The 12,662-nt window shown below is 39.6% G+C and overlaps 2 protein-coding genes across 2 annotated transcripts; one reads left to right on the top strand and one right to left on the bottom strand.

The window, feature by feature from the left end:
• Positions 1 to 673: 673 nt before the first annotated feature.
• syce2 (synaptonemal complex central element protein 2) lies at positions 674 to 4,894 on the bottom strand. Its single transcript, XM_088341262.1, has 4 exons — positions 4,516 to 4,894; positions 4,329 to 4,390; positions 1,363 to 1,471; positions 674 to 1,086 (listed from the first exon to the last, which is right to left on the bottom strand). Exons 1-4 carry the CDS (start codon positions 4,591 to 4,593, stop codon positions 877 to 879), a joined length of 459 nt encoding a protein of 152 aa, XP_088197388.1. The 5' UTR covers positions 4,594 to 4,894; the 3' UTR covers positions 674 to 876.
• A 1,078-nt stretch (positions 4,895 to 5,972) lies between these two features.
• On the top strand, positions 5,973 to 11,739 carry LOC148360426 (uncharacterized). Its single transcript, XM_088341261.1, has 2 exons — positions 5,973 to 8,194; positions 10,487 to 11,739. The coding sequence occupies exons 1-2, from the start codon at positions 7,993 to 7,995 to the stop codon at positions 10,756 to 10,758; spliced, it is 474 nt and encodes a 157-aa protein (XP_088197387.1). The 5' UTR covers positions 5,973 to 7,992; the 3' UTR covers positions 10,759 to 11,739.
• The last annotated feature ends 923 nt before the right edge of the window (positions 11,740 to 12,662 follow it).

Raw genomic sequence — 12,662 nt, 5'->3', positions numbered from 1 at the left:
ATTTTTATGGTTTATACTGGCTGAATAAATACATTACATTAAATTACATTCTAGGGACAGACATTGAGAATTAGCCTTGGCTAAAATGTTATAGTGTGTGACACCAGTTTATGGAACATACTCGTCCCATCCATCCATCCATTATCTGCACCACAGTAGGGTCACGGGGGTGCTGGAGCCCATCCCAGCTATCTTCGGGCAGTGGGCAGGGGACACCCTCAACTTCACACCTAAGGACAATTTGGACCAGCCAATTAACCTGACATGCATGTTTTTGGAATGTGGGAGGAAACCGGAGTGCCTGGAGGAAACCCGTGCAAGCACGGGGAGAACATGCAAAATTCACACAAGAAAAATCGATCTCATGACTTCAGAGCTGTGCCGCACACGCGGTAACCACTGCCCCACCGTGCTGCCCCCATACTCGTCCCATTTCAGAAAGAGGAAACTTTTCTATTTATTCCTCCTTTACTTGTCCCTTCTTGCCTATTTTGTATTCCTTTTAAATCCTTCTTTTTGTCGGGCCGGGTCAAATTTGGAAGAAAAGGCGTGCTTTTCGCTCGCCTTCAGTCACTTTAGTTCGTAGTCTTCCTCGGACTGGTTTTCGGTCCTACTATTGCGCTGTTCTCAAAAAAGAGCTAGGATTCCAATCACTTTTTTCTCAAGAGATGAATCATATAACAATCCATTTTTATTGGTAAGATATGGATTAAAGCAAGTGAAAAACCCGAAGAGCCGTTTTTAGTGATCTGAGCTGAAAAAAGGGGCAAGAAAGTTAAACATCGTATGAAAAAAGGCGCCGACGCAAACATTCTCCAACAAAGCCTGACGCTAAAAAAAAAAAACGGAAGCGACCGTGTGGGAGGAGGGGCCGTTTCATTGGTTGTCGGCGGGCGTCGTCCCCGCGGCGGGGAGCCCGTCCCTCAGACTGGCGAGCACCTGTCCGGCCTCCAGCAGGTGGCGATGGAGAGCGCCGCACGTCTCCAGGACGTTGGTCAATTCCAGCAAGTTGACTCGCATGTCCTCGCTGTTTTCTTCGTACACTTTGTACAAGTTCTGCTTCATCCCCTGGCACACCTGTGACACCTGGAAGAAAGGGGGAGGGGTGTCGTTAGTAGGGATGGGAATTGTAGTTCTTTCTCCGGCTGCAAAATGTCTCTTTTTTTTGTCACTTTCGTCCGTACATTACCAATAATCCCTGTCGGGCATGTTACTTTACCAACCATTAATAACAATGTCGCTTTCTGCGCAAAACGACTCCTGATCGGGAGGAGCCGGTTCTTCTTGATCGCTTCAAAGAGCCGTTACGTTCTGGAACGACACATCAACGAGGCATTTGGCCAGCACTGAGAAAATGTTCACCTTCTGCACCAGACTCTGCTGGAAGCTTTCCAATTCCTTCATGTCGCCGGTGCGGCGCTGGTGAATCTTCTCTACCAGTTCCTGCACTCGGCTTTTGATGTCACCGGAGCTGCAACATCGGACATTCGGATCAACGTTACTGTCGAAGAAACTGCTTCCAATGATATTTATTTGGGGTTAGAGTCGGATCTGCTGGCGCACCCAACAGGTGGGGCTGCAGATCCCCCACCAGAATAAGTCAAGTCAAGTCCTGTTTATTTGTATAACCCTTAACCAGCTCAGTAGCCTAGATGGTAAGGCGCCCGCTTTGAGACTGGGAGGTCGGTGGTTCGCGCCCCGGCCGAGTCATTCCTAAGACTTAAAAAGTGGTCGGCGGCGCCCTCTCTTGGCTGCGGCTGCATCGGCTCGCGACAACGGGTCAGGTGCAATCGACATTTCGTTCTGTGTACATTGTTACACAGAATGACAATACAAGGAAATTATTATTATTATTATTATCACAAATAGTCTTAAAGGGCTGCACAGATCAAAGACTATTGCAAACTATTATTACAGACTATCATGACACCATTCCCTCATCTAAAACTTACATGAGGGCAAATAATACAAATATTATCAACATAAAATATAGATTATTCATATGCTATAGAGTAGAAGTGTGTTTTTGTTGTAGATTAATGAAGTCGGAGTTTATCGACATAATGAGGACACATTTGTTTAGACAGGAAATTCCAGGCTTGTTCCTCCCGAGTTTAAATGCCTTGGTATGGAACAGCTTGCAAGCTGACAGGAATTTGGCTGGGTCAGGCCGACTCTTGGAAATCGCGTAATTTTGGAGAATCGAAAGAGGACGAAAACATTCTGAGAAAAACATTGTCAATTCCTGGAAGCATGAACTTTGAGAAAAACAAGCGCATCATCGCGAGAGGACGCACTAAGCAACATGTGATATTTCTGACGTGATGTGTCTGCTTCGGAGGGTATAAGAAAGTTGATTGTCTCTTAGAAGAATGAGAACGCTGTTTTGAACGCTGACGAATATCAATAAACAACTTATCCCTCTCCGCTAGAAATTCTCTTACTTTTGTGCATATTTCTGGGGCGAGGCGGGTACACGGGCTGCTCTGAAATTTTAAGCTTAGATTTAAACATTTCCACGGAGGTTGCAGATCCATTCTCAGGGGGGAGAGCATTCCACAGCACCGGGGCCCGGATGAAGAACGCTTTCCAAGTCCATTTTAGTTGCACTGCTATTCCAAAAACTTGGGCCAGTCGCTTGCAAGCACTACGTTGTAAACATTTTGCGAATTTAACCCTACAGTCTTTTGTCTTATTTTTCTCTTTAAAGTCTTTCGTCCATATTTACCCTGGAGTGCCATATCCGATCTCTTTGCATACAATGTCCAACTACATTGGAATCAATGACAGTACAGACAATTCTATTCGAGTTATCCAATCCTTGGGCCACTTAACATTGCTAAAATTCGCCCTATGCTGTCTCAGTTGGATGCGGAGATTATAATTAATGCATTTGTGACCTCCCGTCTCCATGACTGTAATGCCCTACTCTCCGGTCTCCCAAAGTCCAAAATCAAGAGCCTTCAGCTGGTACAAAATGCTGCAGCGAGGCTTTTAACCAAGACAAGAAAGTTTGATCACATGACCTCGATTTTAGCTAACCTGCATTGGCTCCCTGTTAGCTTAAGATGTGATTTGAAGGTTCTGTTGGTAGTATACCAAATCATGCTTGGACTTGCTCCCTCATATCTTTCAAATTGAATTTCCCCCTCTGTTCCGGTATCGGAGACTTCACTCTGAAAATGCTGGTCTACGGGTGATCCCAAGAGCCAAGAAGAAATCTCCAGGTTCGGGCCCAGGTGCTGTGGAATGCTCTTTGCCCTTAGATTCGATCAGCAACCTCAGTGGAAATGTTTACATCTAAGCTTAAAACACACTTCTATTCTATAGCATTTGAATAACCTATATTTTATGTTGACAATATCTGTGTATTATTTGCCCTCATGTAAGTTTTAGATCAGGGGATGGTGTTATAATAGTCTGTAGTTTGCAATTGTCTTTGATCTGTGCAGCCCTTTGCGACTCTTTGTGATTAAGGGCCAAACAAATAAACATGACTTGACTTGACAATAGGATATTGAAGGTATTGTTGGATACATTAATCAAAACATGACAAAAAAAAAAAACTAATGCTGAGAGTGAGCATGGCCAAATATGGTCACCTTACGCCCCCTCCCCTAAGAAAATTTGACATATCTATTTCTGCCAACCTGCACCGTATTTGCACTAATAACCTGGTCAGGCAAAAAAAATCCAAATTTTTGGTTCCACAGAATTCAGAAAAGCTGAAGTTCTGCTGTGGGAAAGTCGGCTGAAACCCCATTGTCACGACCAAAAACACTGGCATACTGATCATTTAATATACGGACATTATCAGCATTATCAGTAGCAACGGTACCGTCAGATGCCTTCAGGTTGGGAATAGATGCCCTAGAAATGAGTTTACGGTTGATGTATGAAAAGAATTTACGAGTATTATTAGCCTCTAAAACTTGATTTTTCTCAGCCACCCTTTCCCGCCTGATGGCCCTTTGTTATGATTGTATGAAATGAGTTTAGATGTGGCACTCCAAGGTAAACGCGTCAAAGACTTTAAAGAGAAAATCAAGATAAAAGACTGTCACTGAAGCCAGTCTCCATTACCTGGTAGATATTTTTCACTGCTTATCCTGACATTCTTTTATCTTATTTTTTCTTTGAAATCTTTATTGTGTATTTGGTTCCGCTCCCTTTGAGACATTCTGTTAATTTTTCATTCATACAATGAAAATACATCTTTTACAATTCCATCCTTTATGTTAATGACAAAGACACTGTGGAATTTTGTAAGCATGACGTCAGCAGATACAGATATACAAAACTGTGTTTCGTGGTCACAAATTCCATACCTTGAATTCTCTTGAACGCCATTACTGCGTGAATTCGCCTCAGCTTCTTCAGAGAGTTGGCACTGGACACCCCCACCCCCAAAAAATAAAAATCTATTATTATGACGTCATACGACACATGACGTATGCGATGACGTAAAGAGTCGTCATGGCCGAATTTAACGTTCAGCTTAACGAACAGTTTTACCAGTTGTTGGTCCTCTTCTTCAAGAAGGTGGTCCAATTCGGGAGGCGTAGCGGGAATGTCGTCGAGCAAAAGTTCCATTTTAGTTTGGAATCGACCTTCGAATGCTAACGAGCGCGATATGCTAACGATGCGCGATATGCTAACTAGCGCGATATGCTAACGAGCGCTATATGCTATGCTATCTCGGTGTTAGCTTCTCACGATAATATCACTAAAAATGGCAAGAAATAAGACAAATATTTCAAATTTCCACCGAGATTATACCAAAAATAGGTTTAAATGGCCAAAGAAGACGAAATGAGCCGACCATAAACCGAGAAAAGATAATAACCAACGTTTCGGGATGAATTATGTTTAAAAAGGAAGTGACGAAAATGATCAAGAAATTATTATCTCATATTATTTAGTATTCCATATGTTTTCAGAATAAAACGATGCAGAATGCAATTGCATTAGTCAGCAACGCACGGCATACTTTTATTTTGAAGTTTACTGTAAAGTAGTCACCGGACATCAACACACTCTAAAAACAGTGACTTAAAATAAAATAACATTTCATTTCATTGAATTTAATCGAATAAAATACATTTAGGGACAAGTCATTCATGGTTATCTATGATGCTTTTATTTTGAAGCAATACCCGACACGAAATATTCGCAAATCCGGTTCAGTTCAAAAGTCAAAATACAAAATTCAGGACAAATTTGTGTGGAAATAATAAAATAAAACTATAACTACAGTAATACTACAAAAGTTCTTCTACTGGACCACTACAAAACCCCCCCCACAAAAATACTACTACCAAAATACAAAACAAATGCTGCTCTGGAAATACTACAAAAATACAAATACATCAATGCTACAAAAGTACTACAGAAATACTACAAATATACAAATACAATTGTAAAAAAAATCCTGCAATAGAAATACTACGAAATAGAACTACATTAATACTACAAAAGTGCTTCTACAGTATCACTACAAAAATCCCCCAACAAAAAAATCCTACTATGGAAATACTACAAAAATACATATACATGAATGCTACAAAAGTACTACAGGAATACTACAAATATACAAATACAATAGTACAAAAAAAAACCCTGCAACAGAAATACTACAAAAATAGAACTTCATTAACACTACAAAAATCTTTTCGGCAAAAATACTACTGCAGAAATACTTAAAAATACTACAATGGAAATACGACAAAAATACAACTACAGTAATACTAGAAAAGTACTTCTACAGTATAACTACAAAAATCCCCCAACAAAAAATCATCCTACTATGGAAATACTACAAAAATACAAAGACATCAATGCTACAAAAGTACTACAAAAATACTACAAAAATACAACTACCGCAGTAGAAAAATCCTGGAGAAGAAATACTACAAAAATAGAACAAGATTAATACTACAAAAATCCTACGACAAAAATACTACTGCCGAAATACTAAAAATACTAGAATGGAAATACGACAAATATACAACTACAGTAATACTACAAAAGTACTTCTACAGAATCACTACAAAAATCCCCTAACAAAAAAATCCTACTATGGAGATACTACAAAAATACATGAATCCTACAAAAGTACTACAGAAATACTACAAAAATACAACTACAGTAGTACAAAAAACTGCTACAGAAATACTACACAAATAGAACTACATTAATAAATACTACTGAGAAATACTAAAAAATACTACGATGGAAATACGACAAAAATACAACAACAGTAATACTACAAAAAATGTGACGAAGGAAATACTCGAATATTACTGCATAAATACTACAATGGAAATACTACAAAAATCCCATTACAGAAATATTAGAAAAATACTAATACAGAAATACTACAGTATACTTAATTACTTGCTTATTTTTCCATTGCAGTTTTTCTTTTTTTTCCGTTTTTTGTCTTTTTTTCTGTTCTTTTTCTTCTCTTTCTCTTCTCTAACCTCTTTACTATTTTTCTTCCTCCTCACTCTCGCTCTTTTCTCTTTTTATTTTTCTTCTGTCATTTTCTTTCTCTTCCTAACTCTCTAACTTTTTCCTCTATTTCTAGCTCTCCTTTATTCTCGTTCTCTCGCAGTCTCGTGTTCTCTCTCTCTTTTGTTTCTCTCTGTCTCTCTTTAACTTCTTTCTTTCTCCTTTTCTTTCTCTCTCTACTTTTGCTTTATCTCTTTTTCTTTCTCTCTTTCTCTATCTCATTTCCTCCATTTCTAGTTGTCGCTCCTTTATTCTCTTTCTCAGTCTCGTGTTCTCTCTCTCTTTTGCTTCTCTCTCGCTCTTCTCTCTTTAAATCCTTTCTCCTTTTTTCCTCTCTCTACTTCTACTCTATCTATCTTTCTTTCTCTTTCTCCATTTCTAGCTGTCTCTCCTTATTCTCTTTCTCTCAGTCTCGTGTTCTCTCTCTCTCACTTGTTTCTCTCTCTTCTCTCTTTAAATTATCTTTCTTTCTCCTTTTTCTTTTTCTCTCTACTTATTCTCTATCTTTCTTTCTCTCTTTGTCATTCTCATTTCCTCAATTTCTATCTTCTCTCCTTTATTCTCTTTCCTTATCAGTTTCGTGTTCTCTCTCTTTCTTGCTACTCTCTCTCTCTCTTCGCTCTTTAAATTCTCTTTCTTTCTCCTTTTCTTTCTGTCTCTACTTCTACTCTATCTATCATTCTTTCTCCCTTTCTCTTTCTCATTTCCTCTATTTATAGCTGTCTCTCCTTTATTCTCTTTCCCTCTCAGTCTTGTGTTCTCACTCTCTCTCTTGCTTCTCTCTTTCTTTTCTCTTTATTTCTCCTTTTCTTTCTCTCTCTACTTCTACTCTATCTATCTCTCTTTCTCATTTCCTCTATTTCTGGCTGTCTCTCCTTATTCTCTTTCTCTCTCAGTCTCGTGTTCTCTCTCTTGCTTCTCTCTCTCTTCAAATTTTCTTTCTTTCTCCTTTTCCTTCTCTCTCTACTTCATTCTTTCTCTCTTTCTTTCTCTTTTCCTCTATTTATAGCTGTCTCTCCTTTATTCTCTTTCTCAGTCTTGTATTCTCTCTCTTTCTTGCTTCTCTCTCTTCTCTCTTTAAATTCTCTTTATTTTTCCTTTTCTTTCTCTCTGTACTTGTACTCTCTCTCCCTTTCTTTCTTTCCCTTCCTCCGTTTCTCCCTTTTCTCTCCCCCTCTCTCCGTTTTGTCGGAAACGAACGATACAAAAGTCACAAAATGATAAAACTCGATTCGCAAAGTATCATCCATCGTGTGACGTTGCGACGATAATCCTCTCGGATTGGACTCTGCCGTGGATTAAACGGGCTAATCTGCTAAAAGGCCGAGGGGCGGGGCTAATCTGCTAAAAAGCCGAGGGGCGGGGCTAGAGGGGGCGCGGTCACTCTCATAATCCCCCATGTCTGCCTTCAGACCGTCGGACCCTCAGACGTCTTTTCTTCCCGCACCGTCGTTTTTTTCCCCGTAGGGGTCGGGGGTCATGTCGGGCGCGGAGGACCCCCCGGGCGAGACGGGGGGCCCCTCGGCCGACCCCATGTTCCAGGAGTACAAGCCGGCCTCCCGAGACCTGGTCCAGTTGCCCAAGTCGTTTTTTTACGTTTTTGTGGCGGGGATTGTGGTGGTGGCCGTGGCCTACGCCATCGTGGGACATCTCATCAAAGACCTCCTGCTGGACATCGCCGGTAAGACACCGTTACGGCCGACGAACTGAATCATTTCGTGGATAGAAACGGGGATCCAAAAGCAGTATTTTGCTTTCGTTTTAAAAAAGAAAGAAAAAACTCTTAAAATACTACAAAATACAAAATTCATTAATACCACAATACAAAACAAATCCTACTACAGAGACAGAATACTACAGAAATACTTCAAAAACAGAACTACATTAATACAACAATTATACTACAAAAGTATTACCATGTAAATACAAAAACAATATTTACTAAAGAAATATTTAAAAAATCGTAATTTCAAAAAAGACTACAGTAATACTAAAAAGTATACTACTCCAGAAACATCACAAAAAAACAACTCCATTAAAACCACAACAGCAATACTACAAAAATACTACAGAAATACTTCAAAAACACAACTACAGTAATGCAATTATACTACCAATTTAGTACCATGTAAATCCAAAAACAACATTTACTAAAGAAATACTACAAAAATCCATCTACCGAAATAATACAAAAATCGTAATTTCAAAAAAAGACTACTGTAATACTAAAACGTATACTTTATAAATACTACTACAGAAATATCACACAAAAACAACTCCATTAAAACCACAAAAATCCCAGTACAGCAATACTACAGAAATACTTCAACAACACTTTAAAAATACAACTACAGTGGTACTACAAATATACTACAAAATGACTACTACATAAATTCAAAAAAAAAAAAAAGTTCTGAAGAAATATGACAAAAATTCAACCACAGAAATGCAAAAAATGTACTACAAAAAGACTACAGTAATACTAAAAAAAAAAAATCAATAAATATTACTACAGAAATATTACAAAAATCCAACGATAGCAATACCACAAAAACACATATAAATGATAATATTGTGAATTTCCCTGCGGGGATGAATAAAGTATCTATATATCTAATAATAATAATTATATATATATATATATATATATATATATATATATATATATATATATATATATATTAAGTTAAATAACTAACTAATACTATAAACACTACTATGGAAATACTTTAATAATCCTATTACAGAATATACCACAACAGTTATGCTTGAAAAATACTAAAAAAGGGAATACTATAAAAGACAACTGCAGTAATACTACAAAAATCCTACGACAGTAATACTACAAAAATCTGACTGTGGTAATACTGAATACTATGAAACTCCAGTAATCAGATTACAGAAATACTACAAATATACAACTTCAGTTATGCTACAGAAATACTAGAAAAGGGAAGAAATACTACAAAAATCCTACTACAGTAGTACTGCGAAAATTTGACTGTGGTAATACTAAATACTATGAAACTCCAGTAATACGATTACAAAAATAGTACAAGTAACAGATACTACAGAGACACTAAATAAGGAACTACGATAAAAGACAACTGCAGAAATACTACTAGTAATACTGCAAAAATCTGACTGTGGTAATACTAAAGAAAGACCACAAAACACTACTATGAAACTCCAGTAATACTTTTACAGAAATACTACAAAAATGCTACTTCGGTTATGCTACAGAAACACTAAATAGGGAAATACTATGAAATAACAACTACAGAAATATGAAACAATTCTACTACAGTAATACTGCAAAAATCTGACTGTGTTAACACTAAATACTATGAAACTCCAGCAATACGATTACAGAAATACTACAAAAAAACAGATACTACAGAAACACTAAATAAAGAAATACGATAAAAGACAACTGCAATAATTCTACAAAAATCCTACTATAGTAATACTACAAAAATCTGACTGTGGTAATACTAAATACCATGAAACTCCAGTAATACGATTACAGAAAAACTCCAAAAATACAACTTCAGTTATGCTACAGCAACACTCAAAAAGGAAATACTATGAAATAACAAGTACAGAAATACGAAACAATTCTAGTACAGTCATACTGCAAAAATACCACAGCGCACTACTATGGAAAGACTAGAAAAATGGTATCACAGAAATACTCCAAAAATAAAACTACAGAAACACGAGAAAAATCACACGGATTTGGTAGTATTTAGTATTACCACAGTCAGATTTTTGCGGTATTACTGTAGTAGAATTGTTTCATATTTCTGTAGTTGTTATTTCATAGTGTTTCCTTATTTTGTGTTTCTGTAGCATAACGGAAGTTGTATTTTTGTGGTATTTCTGTAAAAGTATTACTAAAGACAACAGTAATACCACAAAAATCCTACTACTACGATACGAATAACGATGTATAAATATTTTGTCCCGGCAGACTGCTTGCTGGGGCCGGCGGACGAGGAGGTGAAGAAAGAAGGCGGGGCCGAGGGTCCGGGGGCGGGGCTCCAGATGCCCTCCTCCCTCAGCCACTCCCACCCCAACGCCTTCCACGTGTGGGACCAGGACGACGTGGTCATCCCGGTCACGCCCTCAGACGCGCCCTCTGGGGGCGGGGCCAGCCCCCTGGCGTCCGTCATACCCTACGTGCCCTCCTTTTTCCCCGCCCACTTTAGCGGAAGCCCCGCCCCTCAGGAGAGTCAGGCCTGACGGAAAACTACTACGTGAATACGACACGGATCCGACTACAGAAACACAATCGATATAGTACGAAAACACGACAACGGAAATCTGTAGAACGCCTGCCGCTGTTGCGGTTGAATGGAGTTGGAGCTTCCGGGAAATACCAGGCTTGTTTCTCCCGAGTTTAAATGTCTGCGAGTGTTATTATTCGGGCTGCCAAGTAACGACATTCTGCTTGCCGTGGAACAAGCGGTCAAGTCAGGAATGAGTCAGGCCGACCCCGACGAGTTTCTTGGAAATTGTGCAACTTTGGAAAATCGAAAGAGGACGAAAACATTCTGAAAAAACATCGTCGATTCTTGGAACGTATGCACGTTGAAGAAAAAACAAGTGCGTCATTGCGAGGGGACGTGCTAAGTAACATGAGATGTTGTCTGAGGGGAGAAAAAAGCTGATTGTCTCTTAGACGAATGAGGACTCTGTTTTGGACTCTGACGAAGATAATGTATTTTGTTTTTATGTTTTGGGGCGATGCGATAAATTCTGCTCCGAAACCGCGCTTTTCAGGGGGCGGAGATCTCGCACACGACTCTGCTCGGATGCCGGGGTCAGGCCACGCCCCCAAGTCACCAGACATCGGTCGAACGGGGTTCTGACGCGAGCCAATGGGACGAGACGAACGCAAAGAGCGACCGCGAAGGGCGACCTTATGTCGCGTTGAAGGTCAAGTGCGGGATTATCCGCGGCAGATTAGCCGATTTAGCCTTAATCCCGTTTGCTTTGATTACTTTTGCCTTCCGTTTCCTCACTTTTGGCAAATTTTCGCCTCAAGATCAGGATGATAAAATCGATTCATCTGAAGCCCTTATCTCAAGATGAAAGATAAAGGGACAGTGTGTATGATTTGACGTCGGTGTATTACAGGGGTGTCAAACTCATTTGAACTCGGGGGGCCACACGATAGAACAAACATTCTGTCGGGGGCCGGACGAGTAGATTTAAGAGAGAGATAAAAACGGGAGAAAGAGGGAGGGAAAAGGAGAGAGGGCAGAACAAGGAAAAAGAGAGAGAGGGAGAGAGCGTGAGAAACAAGAGATAAAAGTCGTGAGAGAGGGGGAAAAGAAAGGGAGCGGAAGAAAGAAATCCAAAGAGAAATAGAAAGACAGAAGGAGAGAAAAAAGAAAAGAAAGCGCAAAGGGTAGGAAGAGAGAAAGAGAAAAGAGAGAAAAGGAAAAAATGAAGTAAGAGCAAAAGAAGTTAAAAAGACACAGAGAGATAAAGAGCAACAAAGGAAGAGAAAAAGAGGGGGACACACACACAGAGAGAGAGAGAGAGAGAGAGAGAGAGAGAGAGAGAGAGAGAGAGAGAGAGAGAGAGAGAGAGAGAGAGAGAGAGAGAGAGAGAGAGAGAGAGAGAGAGAGAAAAAAATACAAGTACAGTGTCTTCGAAGGCACCTGGCTTTGGCAACATCAAGTGGACATATTTCAACCTGCATCTTGTTTTTCTCTTGTGCTTCTCTGAGTGTTGTCTCACGGGCCGGATTAAATCCCTTAGCGGGCCTGATCTGGCCCGCGGGCCGCCTCTTTGACATCGTTTCTGTATTATGTTACCAAAACGAGTGCTACAAGAAAACATTCAAACTACGAAGACTGCGGCAGAACAACGCGGCCACAAATCCATTATCCCCTAAGCTTTTCCCACCACCCGCTCTTCCCTTTCCCTCAATGGCAGACGGGAGCAGGGACACCAGAGCCCAAGGACAGACATCGCGATCGGTCACAGGAAGTGACTAAACTCTCCAGCTGTATAAGTTTTAAACCCCCAGATTGTTTATTTGTCATCAAAAGACGAATGATTTGCATATATATGAGTGTCGTGTTTCTTTTCAGAGATTTATTTTAACGCGTGTCCGGATGAAGTATCAATCTTTT

This window comes from Urocampus carinirostris, chromosome 8, assembly GCF_059441175.1.
Source record: "Urocampus carinirostris isolate Australia breed hairy pipefish chromosome 8, RoL_Ucar_1.0, whole genome shotgun sequence".
In the NCBI taxonomy this organism is placed as follows: domain Eukaryota; kingdom Metazoa; phylum Chordata; class Actinopteri; order Syngnathiformes; family Syngnathidae; genus Urocampus; species Urocampus carinirostris.
This window is presented reverse-complemented; position numbering and strand designations above follow the sequence as displayed.